The sequence below is a fragment of the Marmota flaviventris genome, chromosome 7 (genome assembly GCF_047511675.1).
Source record: "Marmota flaviventris isolate mMarFla1 chromosome 7, mMarFla1.hap1, whole genome shotgun sequence".
NCBI classification, from domain to species: Eukaryota; Metazoa; Chordata; class Mammalia; order Rodentia; family Sciuridae; genus Marmota; species Marmota flaviventris.
In genome coordinates, this window is record NC_092504.1 from 107,085,062 (window position 1) to 107,100,972 (window position 15,911).

General features: G+C 36.6%; 1 protein-coding gene across 2 annotated transcripts in view; it reads right to left on the reverse strand.

Moving 5' to 3' along the window:
- Herc3 (HECT and RLD domain containing E3 ubiquitin protein ligase 3) overlaps nucleotides 1-15,911 on the reverse strand; it is a 136,173-nt gene that overhangs the window by 25,927 nt on the left and 94,335 nt on the right. For both annotated transcript variants that reach the window (XM_027926600.2, XM_071614548.1), the window contains exons 20-23: nucleotides 14,941-15,084; nucleotides 13,817-13,983; nucleotides 9,674-9,740; nucleotides 8,733-8,815 (exon numbers count right to left, since the gene is read on the reverse strand). In XM_027926600.2, coding sequence (XP_027782401.1) covers nucleotides 8,733-8,815; nucleotides 9,674-9,740; nucleotides 13,817-13,983; nucleotides 14,941-15,084 — 461 coding nt within the window. The remainder of the gene's footprint in view (nucleotides 1-8,732; nucleotides 8,816-9,673; nucleotides 9,741-13,816; nucleotides 13,984-14,940; nucleotides 15,085-15,911) is intronic.

Below are 15,911 nucleotides of genomic sequence, written 5' to 3' on the forward strand. Positions count from 1 at the left end.
TAACCCTGACCAAGTAACCTATGCCTCTTTGTGCCTCAGTTTCCTCATCTGTGAAGTGGGGAGGCTTACCTGTTAAACACTTAAAATAGTGCCTGACACATGGTAAGCACTAAGGAAGTGTTACTGGCATCTTAATTATCTGCTGTTCCTGTAACAATCCAGTACAAATGTAATGCAGACTTTAAAGACTGCACCTCTCATATACTATCATGAGAAGTTAACTGAAGTTAATCAGAATTCTAACCTCAATAGATTTTTAAAAAATATTTTTAGTTGTAGATGGACACAATAGCTTTATTTTATTTATTTATTTTTATGGGGTGCTGATGATCGAACCTAGCGCCTCACACAGGCTAGGCAAGTGCTCCACCTCTGAGCTACAGCCCCAGATCTTAAGGAGAAAGAAGTGTTTGTCCTGCGTTAAGTTTTATTCACAGGTACCCTTTGGAGCATTTACCTAAGTCTAGCATTTCTCAGTGTTTAGTCCTTTTACTGTTTATTGTCGCTCTTCCCCCACTTCCCTCATACAGGGGAACATACAGAAGGACAGCAATTGTGATTAATTTAATCGTATCAAATCAAAGTAAATTTGGGGGGATTTATAACAATATGTGAGTTTTTAATTAGTGTTAATAACACCAATATAGCATATAATAAATACTTAAACATGAGTAGTCTTGTGATATAGTATTATCCAGATGTGAAGACAGCGGTGGCAAGATTTAGCTATGATGCAGACATCAGCATCAACCACAGATATTCCTTTACCCAGTTGTCTATAACTCATTTGACTGTGTAGTTCTTGTCCAAGGATAGAAGGCAATTTTAAGACCAAATAGAATGAAATAAATTATGGATCCACAATTGGTATTCCTCCGGCATTGCCCTCCAAGGCAGCCATGACAGCAAATATCTTACTGTTAATGAAAACAGCTTCAATGTCAATAGTATCTGTGTACATAGATGCCTAAATTAAAAATCCAACAGATATTATTCCTATAGTTTTTTCATTTCTTATCTTATTCATATCATACAGGACCCCTGGTGACAAGATTATGGCATATAGCAAGCAAAGGAATGCAGCTATAACGATTAATCTTTTATCATTTCATAAACCTTCTTACCAGGATCTCAAGGTACTTTGCTGATAAGATGTGTTTTGTGCAGCTTAAAATGAAATGGGGATAAAAATCAAATGTCTTTTCTTCTGGCTGCCACTAATGAAAACAGCTGAATTAAGTAGTGTGGAAGTAACCATATTAGATTCTTGGAAGCTGCTCAACAGTATTATGGGCTGAATGTTTGTGGCCCCCACTCCCAAATTCATATGTTGAAACACTGCCTTCCAATGAGATGGTAGTAAGAAAGTGGAACCTATGGAAGGTAATGTGGATCAGATAAAGTCATGAGGGTGAACCCTCCTGAAGGGGACTGTTTATAGGAGCCATGAGAGCTTGTGTCCCCTCACTGCCCTCCACCATTCAAGAATATAAGTAGTTGGCCTTCGAAGAGGACCCTCACTAGAATGTAACCAATGTTGACACCATGATTTTTGGACTTTCAGCCTCCAAAACCATGAGAAACACATTTCTGTTGTTTATAAACCACCCCATCTATGGTACTTTGTTACAGCAATCTGGACTAGGATAAACAGATAACTGAAAGCACAGGATCTGTCACCAAGTGACACAGAAACAAGTAAACAGTGACTAACACTGTATGGATGAGCTCACTGTGTGCTTAGTGAGTGCTAGTGACCCTGAAAAGCCAGAACCTAAATTTCTACCTAACACAGAAGTGGTTCCATATGTTAATCTCAAATATAGTGTATCGGGAATCCCTACTTTGCTTGGCAATATGTAACATAACCACATATTTTATTGTACAAAGACTTTTAAAACTTTCGAAAACTATTACTTAGTAAGTCACAGTAACAAAAAAATATGGAGTTTTCTAATACAAGATAAATAATATGGGCTCCTTTTTGTGATCTTATATATATTTTGGTTTTGGCTCATAGTCACTATATAGTGCTCATAGCCCTAGATATTTTCTAAATAACTAGTATAATAAGATTAAAAGATTTTTTCCTTTTGTCCTTGGTCTGCCACAGCTTCAGAATAGTTTTAGAGAAAAAAGGTTAAAGACCACAATGTTATAGTGCTTTAGTCTGTAGAAGCAAGCCTTAGAACAAAAAAATCTCTCTCTGGCCTTCCCCTGCCCCCCTCCTTATTTAATGGACACAAAAATAAATTTTATTTATTTATTTTTATGTGGTGCTGAGGATTGAACCCAGTGCCTCACAAGTGCAAGGCAAGCACTCTACGGCTGAGCCACAGTCACAGTCCCTCCCCTGCCCTTTTTCCATCTAAGAAATTATTTCTGTCTCCCAAGGCAGGTTCTTAGAAACAAACAAACAAACATGGCCATGATGCGGCAAATTTATAATCTCAGCGATAAAGTAAGAAGATCACTTGAGTTCAAGAGTTGAGACCACCGAGACAACACAGGGAGACCCTGCCTCAAAAACAAAAAAAGGAAGAAAAAATTCTCTGACTCATCTGATAGTAAATCATAAGACCCTGATTCCAGAAAGGGTCCTGCCCCATTCCTGGAAGAAGGGAATATTGCTCAGACAGGCAAGAAGATGGGCCTTGCTGGATTTCCCTACTCAGTCTCTTGGCATGAAATCATACCCTTTTTATCCAATCACATTTCTACATGGTTGACCATGCTTCAGTCATGCTTATATAATGAAGTCTTAGGGCTGGGGTTGTGGCTCAGCAGAAGAGTGCTCGCCTAGCATATGCAAGGCACTAGGTTCAGTCCTCGGCACCATATAAAAATAAATAAATAAAATAAATGAAGTCTCCATCAAAACCCAAAAGGACAGGGTTCAGAGAACTTCTGGACAGTTGAACACATGGGAGCTCCACGCTGTGTCTCACACCTCATCCTATGCATCTCTTCATTTATATCCCTTCTAACATCCTTTATAATAAATCAGTAAATGTGCATATGTGTTTCTCTGAGTTCTATGACTTGCTCAAGTAAATTAATTGAACCCAAGTAGGAGGTTGTAGGAACCTTGACTTATAAGCTAGTCAGTCAGGGGTACAAGTAAAACAATCTGGGGCTTGCAACTGGCACCTGACAGAGAAGCCCCCCAACCTGTGGGATCTGACATTCTCTCCTTGGATTACAGAGTGCTCAGCTGGTATGCTGCAGAATTCATTGCTTGCTTGCTTGCTTACTAGTGGGACAAAAACCCCACACCTTTTGGGGTCACATAAGTAATCTGTGTTGTGAGAGTACAAGAGGTTAAACTGAGCTTATTTTTCTTTCTGTTGCCTTAAAAGTACTTTTGGATTTATGTATAATTTTTAAATTAAAATATGTATTATTTATGTATTATAATTAAAATAACATATGTGTTAGCAGAACATCTTTATCATAGGTGCTCTGTAAGAGCAGTTCTAAAGTCAATGAAAGGCATACAACTAAAAAGGGATAGAAAAGAAAATCAGCATGACTTTTAAATAAATAACATGCTGGGCCAGTGATCATTAATTCCACTGAATTTAAAACAAAACAAAACAAATTGCCTAGCATGTGCAAACCCCTGGGTTCAACCCCCAGCACCGAATAATAAAAAAAAAAATTTTAAATTCTCAGAGTCAGTGAAAGCAGAGTTGAGCAATGTCCGTGACTACACATATGCCAGCAATAGTGGAGATCGAAAAAAAGATCCATGGACAAGGTTTTATAGTGTAACACCTAAGCTTAGCAAATAATGGTGGCTTCTTATTATCTGCTGAATGAAGTCTCATTTCTTTAATTATCAGTCTTCTGTAATCTAATCCTGCAGCTAAGCCAATGTCAGTTGTTCAAATAAAGCTTTTGCCATAAAGTTCCTGCCCAACACCCATCTCTAACTTACTGTTCTCTGCTTAAAATAGCAACCCAGATTTATGCATCACTTTACAAAGCTTTCATTTTTATGTCCATTTCTCTACTTTCTAGCATTCAAATCTTAGTAGGCTTCTAAACCTAGCTCTATCCCCAATCTGTTCTCCTAGTTGCATCTGTTCAAGTTGAATTCTCTGAACGCCTTCAGATTTGACCACTCAATTTAGTCTTCATGTTCCATTTATGGTTGCATGAGACGAGATTATCACCCTAAATAAACTGTTATATTTCAGTATTCCTGCATAGTTTGTGTTCCAACTGTTGAGTCAATTCAACTGTTGATTCAAAGAAATGTCTGTTGAATAAGGAGAGAGACATTGAGAGTGACAGGAAGAGAGAGAAGCAGAGACAAAGAGGAAAAACTCAGAAAGACAAAACATAGCAAAAATAACAGAGACAAAAGTAAGCTAAGAGAAATAACTTGGTAAAAATACAAACAGGAATTATTAGACCCAAGAAATGTCTCAATTACAGACTATGTCACAAATTGCCTATACCTGCACTAGTTCACTCTCTTTCCCACCCAGTGCACTGTCACAGAGCACGACTCACCAGAGCAGGAAGACATTCTCAGTGTTCCCTTCTTCAGACTGCCTGCATATCCCATTGTTAGCATCTTACAAATGATATACATGTTATCTTTTCTAAAACCTGATGCAAAAGCTAACACAACCTTTGCAAGACTGAAGCTGTAGGCCACACTCTGCTTAATGACAGGGAGACGCTCAACATAATGCACCAGATGGGCTCATTGTTGAGTGAATATCAAAGTATTCTCACACAAGACAAGACAGTCATTTGACATGACCTCTTGATACAATCAAGAGACATGGTAAACACAAAATGCCTGAAGCTGCTGCAAGTGTAACGTGGCATACACTTTTACAGTAAACTTTTTTTTTGTAAGTAGGAGCCCAGTATAAAATAATGATAAAAATTATAGTAATATACAAACATACTTGTTTATTATTTGCATATTATGTTGCATATGTAATTGTATATGGCTGGCAGCAGCACAGCAAGCTTCTTATACACTGCATCTCCACAAATGTGTGAGTAATGTGCTGTACTACGACATTATGACAGCTGCAATATCACCAGGTGATAGAAATCTGTCAGTCTATTATAAAATCTTTTGGGATCACCACAGTATATTCAATCAGTCATTGAACTAAATGTCATTATGTGGCACATGACTACATATCTACATATGTAGCTGGTACATATGCTATAATGCAATCACCAAAATTAGGAAAAGAAATAATCTAATAATCTAGCCATTTCATAAATCCGCCATATATTTCCTCATTCTAAAAACGTTTTCAGACTATATGGGATAATGGGCTTGTTCTTATTAAGAAAATAAAGAACTGAAAATAAATTACTTGCTATTCTAAAAACTACCAATGTTACATATGTAAAGAAAACTGCTTTTAGCTCTAAGAAATTCTTATCAAATAAAGATTTTTTTATTGCAAAATCTAATTGAGACAAGACAAGCCTCTACATTAGGGTCTCCAGAACCAACATAATTTCATCATCTGAAGCCATTTTTGTTGGATGTCCGGTAGCTTCTTTATCATTTCACTAAACTGGTACTATTGCTCACACTCCACCCCCCCACCCCCCACCCCCGCCACAAAGCCAAGGCTTCCTGGATAGTCTAGAAGGTTTACAGGACAAAAATGGTTACTAAAGTTACATTAGGTCATACAAGCTGAGCACCCCTAACCTGGAAACCTGAAACCCCAATACTCCAAAATCTGGAACCTTGAGTATAACATGATGTTCAAAAAATTTCAGATTTTAGATTTGTGGATTAGGTAGCTCTGCTGCTAAAATGCCTGCAAATAGTCTAAAATCTGAAAACTTAGAAATCTGAAACTTCTGATCTGAAGCATTTCAGGTATAGCATAGTGAATCTGCACTAGCTTCTAGTTATTTTTAAAACTGTCAAAGGATGAAAGAAGTCTACCCATTCTTCTATCATTTCTATTTTCAAAAGGAAAGAGTTATGGAAGGAAACCAAAACTCAAGAGTAAATATGGATACAGCGAATATTATAGGATTTCTAATTATATCTTGCAATTATTTAGAGTAAGATGCCAACTAAAGATCAGTGTTAGAAATTAAAAAAATAATTCCCTAACATGCTTACAAATAGAACCCAGTTTCTGTACTTGCGTCACAATTTAAATGATCTTTTGCTTTCCCCTGTAAAGGCTTCCTCACTCATAGCCCTTCCTGTTGGAGACTGCCATTCTTTCATATACCCAATCCTCCCCCACATGCTTTTTTTCTAAGCCAGGAAGTATTACCTCAGCCCTGTATGCCTATGATGCTCAAATTCTCAACTAAAGGGTCTGCATTTTATTCTAATTGTACAGCTCATTTGAGAATGCACATTTTCTTTGTCCTTGTTTTTTATTTATTTTGCTTTACGGCTTCTTTTTTTAATTTTTTTTAATACCTTGATCTTTCTTTCTTTATTTATTTATTATGTGGTGCTGAGGATCGAACCCAGGGCCTTGCCTGCGCCAGGCAAGCACTCTACCGCTGAGCCACAACCCCAGCCCTTCATGGCCTCTTTCTTTGTGGTTCTCATTGTAAATGACCTCAAATTCACTGGTGATTGGGAATGGCGTAAGTAACTAAACAAAATAATCGTGTAAGACTTCTTTCTTAAAATACATATATGCTTTCAGTTTTAAGTATAATCACCTTGGTATCAAGCCAATATATCAAAAGCAACATATTCTAAATGGAACTTCACCCCCCTCAAACCCGCTTTACAGTCTGTTCCCTATTAGTAAGTTGTCCAAATTAGAAGCCTCATAATTGTTATCAAAACACGCCTCATTTGTACAATCAATGTATAATCAGACACTTGCCTGTTGATTATATATCCAACTTAATATTCCTACTATGTCCATTCTTTACCTCAATTACCTTAACAGCCTCCTATGGGCTTCCATGCACATGGTCTATCTCCATATAGCTAAAGTTATTTTTCTATGTCCATATGGCCACTAAAGTTATCTTTCTAAAACTTACATAAACCCAATCCAGTCCCATCCAACCTCTTGATAACCTTCACTCTGACACTATCACAACCATCATCCATCCAAGTCTTATCCCACACACCACAAGGACTGAACAATCTTTATCATGTGTTGTTGACCTTGAGAGTCCTGACTCATATTATTCCCTGTGCCTAAAATTATTCCTCACACTTGAATCCTTCGACATCAAGTAAAAGCATTATAGCCTCTCACCTTAGTTCCATGGCACTTGACCTATAAATCCTGTCACACATATCATAATCCATCATAATCATTCATGTACATCCACCCTTTCCATCTCATCTTGAGATTCTCAAGGACAGAGAAGTTAAGGACAGAAGTTACTCATCTCCAATATTCAGCAACATACCAGGCACACAATAGGCTCTCAAGTATTTATAAAGTGAATTAATTAATGTGTATGCAGATAACTGGTTTAATACAAAAGTAAAAAAAATTGAGTAACTTATCCCTCTAAGTTATCCCTCTAAAGGGATAACTCAGACTGTGAATCATCCTGAAAATATCAATCCTGAATTTTCATGAGGCAAAAAATAACTAAATTTAAAACCTATATTATACATTCTCCATTAGTAGGATAACAGTAATAAGTAAGCACTTTGTGATATGATAAATACACACTATGGTTTTGTTTACAAATTCTGGTTCCCTAAGGCAGATCATAAAAACTCGAATTTTTGCTGCTTTTCTCTGACCTACCTTGTTTGATAGTACATGTTAATATCCCTATGTATAAGGGGTTCTGTTCCTAACTGGGAGGATGGAATGCTGTACAGACAGGCCAAGAAAAATCTGAACAGACAGGCCTTGCTCAGTTTCCTACCCAGTCTATCAGCATTATATATGTGAAGGAGTCTCCAAAAAATCTAAAAGGACAAGGTTCAGAGAGCCTCCAGATAGCTAAAAATGTGGCGCTTACTGGAAGGTAACAGAGAGGGCATGGAAGCTCACTTTTCCCATAACTCACACTATGCATCACCATCCTTTGTAATATTCTTTATAATAAACCAGTAGACATAACTATTTCTCTGAGCTCTATGAGCTGCTTAAACAAATTCATCAAAGCAGTGAGTCAGAAGCACAGATAAAACTACAGGGGGCTTGTGATTGCCATCTCAAGTGGGGAACAGAGGGCTGCCTTGGGGAATGAGCCCTTAACCTATGGGATCTAACAATATCTCTAGGTAGAGAGTGTCAGAATTCAATTAAAATACAGGACACACAGCTGGTATCTGATGCAGAATTAGCTGCTTGCTAACCGGTTAAGGGGAAAAACTCTCATACTTTTTAGGATCACAAAAGTAACTTGTTGTGAAAATATAATGGGATAAAACAGTTTGAGTTGATTTTTCCTCTATATCCCCAAATTTTTATGACATTTACTTTCCTATGAGGTAGACAGGACAAATATTATAATTCCCATTTTATAGATGAAAGAGAAAACAGTTCACATGACTTGCTCAGGGTCAAAGTTAATAAGGTTTAGATCTAGAACTAAACAGTCATTCCCTAAATCCAGGTCTGATGTCTATTTTGCTATTAAAAATTCACCATAATCTGCAAACTCTTGTTCTATCACCCTTATCTCTTCTGCAAAGGGATTAAAACATAATTTTTAACTAAAAGTCAAACTGCAGAAAAATAAAACAGCCATGTTTTTGGTCTGAGGTCAGGACTAACCTGTTATCCTTGCACACAGTCACTTTGTCTCCCCCAGGTATCAGCTTCTTCTGTTCAATTACTCCATAGCTTTCTCGGCAGATCTACATTTAAGGCAGAAAAGACATGCTTCAATTCTGTTTACCTCTTACCTTTCTAGAACCCAAATTACTGAGACACGCCTTCAGAACAACTTTAACTTAGTGGCTATTATCTCAGAAAATTCACGGGAGAGGATTAAGAATACGAGTCAGAAAGTGTCAGCACCTTTAAAAACAAATTTTAAGTTACAGAGTTGACAATAAATGTAATCTATAAGAAAATGGCATGAACTCTAGAAAAGAAAAACACTGGCTGTGTCTGAAGTAAAGAGAATTAATGCTTTTACAATTTTCCTAAGTGCACAGATTAACCCTTTATCCAACATACTTACTGAACTCCTATAACACAAGATACTATGAGTAAAATAATTTGATTCAGGGAAATCTAACTTTGTTGTTTAATTTGGAGAGGAACTAATGTTAACTATGACTTTTAAGCATGATGAAAGAGAGACATAATTTTTGTTGTTGTTGTTTTTTGTTTGTACTGGGTGGTTGAACCCAGGGGCACTTAACCACTGAACCACATCCCCAGTCCTTTTAAAAACATTTTTATCTTGAGACAGAATCTTGCTAAATTGCCTAGGGTCCTGCGAAGTTGTTGAGGCTGGCTTTGAACTTGTGATCCTCCTGCCTCAGCCTCCTGAGTCACTGGTATTGCAGGCATGTACCACGTCATCAAGCCACATTTGCTAAGTACAGGAATTCTTTTTAAATTTTTTTTGTAGTTATAGATGGAAAGTATACCTTTATTTTATTTGTTTTTAGGTAGTGTTGAAGATTGAACCCAGTGCCTCACATGTGCTAGGCAAGTGCTCTGCCACTGAGTTACAGCCCCAACCCAAGTATAGGAATTCTTACTGTGAAATTGAGGCAGAAAGTTTCCTCAACGTCTTCACCAGGGTAATCCAAAAGCTCTTGAAGACTCCTAATCATAGAATAACAAAAGGAAAAGAGGCATATCAGGCATTGTAATAGAGTTTTTAAACTCACTTATATGTCCAGAATGTTTGCGAGGAAAAACTAAGCAAGAACATTCTAGACAGAACATCGAGTTTAGACTAACAGAAAACTATGTACCTATGAATTGAAGACAATTATTCAGATGGATTTTTATATGACATACTTGTGTTCTCTTAACCCTGGTATTGCTTGGAAGTATATACATGAAGATGTGGTACTAAATGGTCCTAAAGACTGCCTTCTGCCCATTTGCATTAGTAAAATAATCCAACCTTCATTTAAAAAAAAAAGCCAGAAATTTACCTCATCAATTTTGGAATATTAATAGTGGCTATGAGCTATAATCTCAAAAGACACAATCCCAAACACTGTAATCTCTAATGCTGAAATCCTGAAAGATCAAAATCTCTAATGTCTAAAATTCCAAAAAATATAATTCTGAAAAAAATAATTTTAAAAATTTTAGGGCTGGGGTATAGCTCATTAGTAAACATGTTTGCCTAGTATATGCACAAGCCCTGGGTTTGATCCTCAGCGCTGCAGGGGAAAAAAAATTAATGAAAGTATTTATACACACATTTTTAAAAAGCCAATTTGATTGATTGTGGTGCTGGGGATAGAAACCAGGGCCTCATGGATGCTAGGCAAGTGTTCTACTACTGAGCTACAAACCCCAAAATCTAAGATATTTATTTGTACTTCTTTGTTTGAGAAACAAAAACAGCACACTTTACACACAAAAAAAACAAATTGGCAATAATGCTCATATTTTTGCAAGCACACATACTCAAATAAATAAAAAAAATTTGTACAAGTATTATAGTTACAAGAAAACAAAACATTTATAAAGATATAGATAAAAAATGACGTATATAAACAGATTATGATGATTGGTAATTATGAGCATCCAGCTTTATAGCTGCAGCCATTTAAACTATGGTAACAGAAAACCTAAGTCTTTTGAGGAGATGGATCAAAAACTGCAATGGGTCATCACTACATTTACAGCAACCCAAAGAACTAAGACTTTGAGAAATTTACAAATGCAGGTGAGAAAAAAGGAGATCTCTTCATTTACTGAGGAAATTTCAAGATTTTTTATGTACATGCAGAATGCTAACACAATGTCAATGTTGTGATAATATACTTTCATGGAGTCCAATTTACAAAAAATTGCATAAAATGAATAAACTCTTGAAGTCTCTGCATGATTTATACATACAGTATTGGAAATTATGCAATGATGAAATATACATAAGCATAGAGAATTGTAAAGAAAATCATGCTGACAACTTAAAATAGTGGAGGGGGGCGAAAAAAAAGTAAAAAAGCCTGAAGGCTGCAGGTATAGGTCCTAGAGTCCTGAGGCCAGTGAGCCTACAGTTCTACTGTCCCATCTCAGAACAGCTGGCTCTCAGTACCTGTTCTCTCCAGGGCCCATCCCTACCAGTGGCTGGCTTGGCCAATGCCCACCCACACTGAGGGCATATCTTTTCCACCTCATCCACTCAGACACACATTAATCTCTGGAAACACCTTCACAGACACATCTTTACCAGGTTCCTAGGCATTCATTATGCCTAATACAATGCAAGTATCCTGCTGATGACTGAAAATGGACTAAAGCCCGGGAATGTAGCTCAATGGTAGAATGCTTGCCTAACATGCACAAGGCACTGGATTCAATCTCCAGTAGGAGAGAGAAAGTAAATGCATTAATTATATTCCAGAATCTAGATTTCTACCCATCCCTGTTATATTGCTTTCTTTCTCTCTCTTTTTTTTTTTTTTTTTTGGCCTCAACAGGAATTGTGGTTTTCAGGATTTCAATCTTCGAGGACTGAAATTTTCAAAATTTTGGACTTTGGGGACTTTACCATTCAGGTTTATAGTTTTTGGCATTATGGTTGGCACCACTTAATGGCTTATTAATGCAATAGGCACTATATCATAAAGATACTTTATTATCTAATAAATGAACTAATGAACACTGAAGAAACGTACCTTTTTTTTTTTTTTTGGTAGTACTGGGGATTGAACCCAGAGGCGTTTTAGAACTAAGCTACATCCCCAGCCCTTTTAATATATTTTTTAAAATTTTGGTTGTAGATGATGTGTACAATACCTTTATTTGATTTATTTATGTGGTGCTGAGGATCAAACACAGACAAGCACTCTACCATTGAGCCACAACCCTAACCCACTTTTAATTTTTATTTTGAGACAAGGTTTCATTAAGTTGCCCAGGCTGGCCTCAAACTTGCCACCCTCCTGCCTTAGCCTCCTGAATTTCTGGGATTACAGAAGTGCGCCACCATCTCTGGCAAGAAAAAAAATGTACTCTTAAAAGAAGAATGTGTTTATATCAATAGTAATCATATCCCAACTCCCAAGGGAATACATTCTTAAAACTAGACCTCATTCACACTTTCTTCTTTAGTGAGCTTCTCTCTTGCAATTCCATCAAGAGTTGCCCAGAATGAAAATTCCTAATGTGGAATTTAATCTGTTACCAGGTTAACCAGCCAAAATCATTACTTAAAATATATAATTCTCAGCCAATCTGGCAAAGCAAATAGCACACACTTCTGTCATTCTCCAGCCTTCTCTTTTAGTAATCAAAAAATTAACACTGCCTGGTTCTTCTCTGCCTTTTTTTTTTTTTTTTTTAATTCCTTCTAAATTTTCTCTTTCTAAGTGTTCCAACCCCTCCTACCCTTGATGATTTCTCAGTTCTGGTGTTTGTACCAGAGATGTTAACAGTCTCATTTTTACCTTAAAGACCACCTTCCTTTTGCCATAAAAGATGATGTTCTCTCCCTGCTAAAGCTGTCTTTTTATGTACTTGATCTTATGTTGACTAAAAAGCAATATAGAGCTGGGCATGGCGGCACACACCTGTAATCCCTGCAGTTTGAGAGACTGAGACAGGAGGATCTGAGTTCAAAGCTAGCCTCAGCAATTTAGCGAGGCCCTAAGCAATTCAGCAAGACTCTGTCCCTAAATAAAATATTAAAAGGGCTGGGGATGTTGCTCAGTGATTACGCACCCCTAGGTTCAAAACTTGGTACCAAAAGAATCAATGTAGAGAAACTCAAGAATACAGGAGGCTTTAAGATTCAGAAAGAAAATGATATAAGAGCATGGCCTCACTACTTTGTAAAATAGTCTGATAATTTCTCAAAAGGCTAAATATAGAACTATGAACCAAAAATTCCGTTCCTAGTATATACCAATAGTAATTAAAACTTATGTCTACACAAAAGCTTATACACAAAAGTTCACAGCAGTATTATTTATAATAGCCCCCAAATAGAAACAACCTAAATGTCCATCAACTGATTTATTTGGAAATTAAAAATGAAATAAAAATTCATGCTACAACATAGATAAACCTTGAAATTATGCTGTGTGTATGCATATATGCAGAACCACATACTGTATGATTCCATTTATGTAAAATAGCCAGAACAAGCAAGCTGACAAGGCAGGAAGTAGATAAGTGGTTGCCTAGAGCTGGAGTATGAAGATGCTCATAGATGATGACAAAGGAGTGCCAGGTTTTGTTGTTTTTTTGCAGGGTGATGAAAATATTCTAAAAGTGACTATGGAATGGTCATAAACTCTGGATATAATAAAGTCACTGAACTGTATTCTTTAAATGGATACTGTATAGTAAGTGAATTACATGCCAATAAACTTTTGTTTTAAAGTCTCCTTTTTCAATATTCCCTCTGTTTTCTCTGTACTATGACAAGTTTCAAAAGGTTCAAATATTTGTTTTAGGATAAGAAAGCAGAGATGTTGTCTTTCTGGGCAGCTATAACCTCTTTTATTTTTTTCCTCTGTCCTTAAAAGTGATAAAGATAGTGCTTCTAGAAACTAGCTGTGCGGCTACAGCTTAAGCAAAGCACATACAATGGACTATGAGGGTTCCATAAACTCAAACTTATGCATATGGTACTTTCAGCCTTTACTCCCTGAGCCAAAGGCAATTAAATCAGTTCCTCACACCCATCTGCATATCTTTTAGCTTTGTACCTTCCTTCAGTGGGTGACAGTTCCTTTAAATCTTCCAAGCCAGGTTTTACGTTCAGTAATTTTTTGTAAAGAGCCAACGGGAAATGGAGATCAACCACGGTGGAGTTGTAGATAGCTAGTCCACAGGTTATGCCAATCAAGTGAAACCAGTTGTGCTCTACAAAACACTTTTAGAATGTACATAAATGTGTTAAAAAATAAATGCAGCATTTGCAGCCCTTAAAACACTCTACTATTTACCTGAAAAGTTTCAGTATAAAGTAATAAAGATCACATTCATATTTAGTTACTTTCAAGGCAAAGAAACACCCCTGACATCTACTATCCCCAAAAGATGCAAGGCAGACAAAGTCAAGCATTTATGGATCTTCTAGTGATAAAGAGAACAGCTTACAGTTATCTAGAGCACAGTTATCCACAGAACTCTCAGCAATGATGGAAACACTCTATTTTATGCTGCCTGTTATGGTAGCCACTTGCTATTAAACACTTGAAATGCAGCTGGTGCAAAAGCAAATGAATTATTATTATTTAAGTTTAATTTAAATAGCCACATATGGTAGGTGACTACCTTTTGGGACAGTGAAGATCTGGGGATAAAACTCCGGAAAAATAAATAAATAAATTATAGACTGAATGAAAATGGCTTTTAAAATTTTGCTTTCCTACTAAATTTTTAAAAATAAAATATGTCTATGTGTGCATGTTAATCAATACACATTGTTATTAAAATACAACATTTGAGTACTGACTTTTCACACATCACAAAACCAACTTCTTTGTCACACCATATTCCTTTTTCCCTTCATGGGTAGTAAGACCTGAATCTTACTTACTGGGAATGGCAATGGGGTTCATGGCTGACAAAATGCAATATGAGGTCCAGACAACAGGCAAAAAATAAAGATTGGATACATTAGATATTTTAAGTTCTTTTCTTGAAAATGTATTTCTTTTAAATTATTATTTCTTTACTATGCTTCCCTTTCCAAGTTAGAAACCAGGGCTGGGAATGTGGCTCAGTGGTAGAGCACTTGCCTAGCATGCAGGAGGCACTTCAAAAAGCAAACAAATGATAAACAAAGAAAGTTTAACGCAATCCATTTGCGACATTATGAACTTACTGTATCTGAAAACCACAAGAGATGTGAATCCTGATAGTAGGTAAACATTCCATAGATGGGATTCAAAAGTTCTTTTAACAACAAAAGAAAGAACTCCTTTGTAACACCACCAGCATCAACTGCTTCTTCCCCATCAAAGATTACCTTAAAATCATGAAAATAGAGTTAATATTTCAGGTAAATCTATGACAAGTTTCATCTTTTTTTTTCCCTCTTTTCAGGAAGATTCTCTTCTAAGGTCAGGACAAAGAAGGAAGACATAATGGGCTATAACCAATGCAAGGAAAACTCCAAGGTATATCCACTGGTGACGGCTGCTGGCATAAATGTTTAACAAGGCACTTATAGATGCACACAATTTTTACTAGGTGCTCTTTAAGATACAAAGAAACTCAGAAGTTTAGCACATGTTCACAGAAAGTCTACCACCTATTTAAGGTGAGTAAGATAAACATAAAAGAAGCACTAAGTTGGGCACAGTAGTGCACACATGTAATCTCAGTGACAGAGGAGGCTGAGGCAGGAGGATTGCAAGTTCAAGGCCAGCCTCAGCAACTAGCAAGACCTTAAACAACTTAGCCAGACCCTATCTCAAAATAAAAAATAAAAAGGACTGGGGATGTGACTCAGTGATATAGCACCCCTAGGTTCAATCTCTGGTATCTCCCCACCTCAAAAAAAAAAAAAAAAAGGCCATTTTATTTTCAAAGAGTAAAATATATAATAAGAAGTAAATGTTCTGGAACACAGAGAAAAACAATGGTAAACTTGAGTAAAAGAATACTTTCTGAAAGAAATACTCTCAACAGGATTCTTGAAGTCACGGAAGCATGTGGAAAGGAGGAAGGCATACTAAGCAGAAAGAAAGAGGGGCTCCATGAATGGCTATAAATAGGCATGTTGGACCCATAATGGTCATTAAGAGTAACAACTACAGCAAACCAACAAATGACACTGAGTTTACCACATGC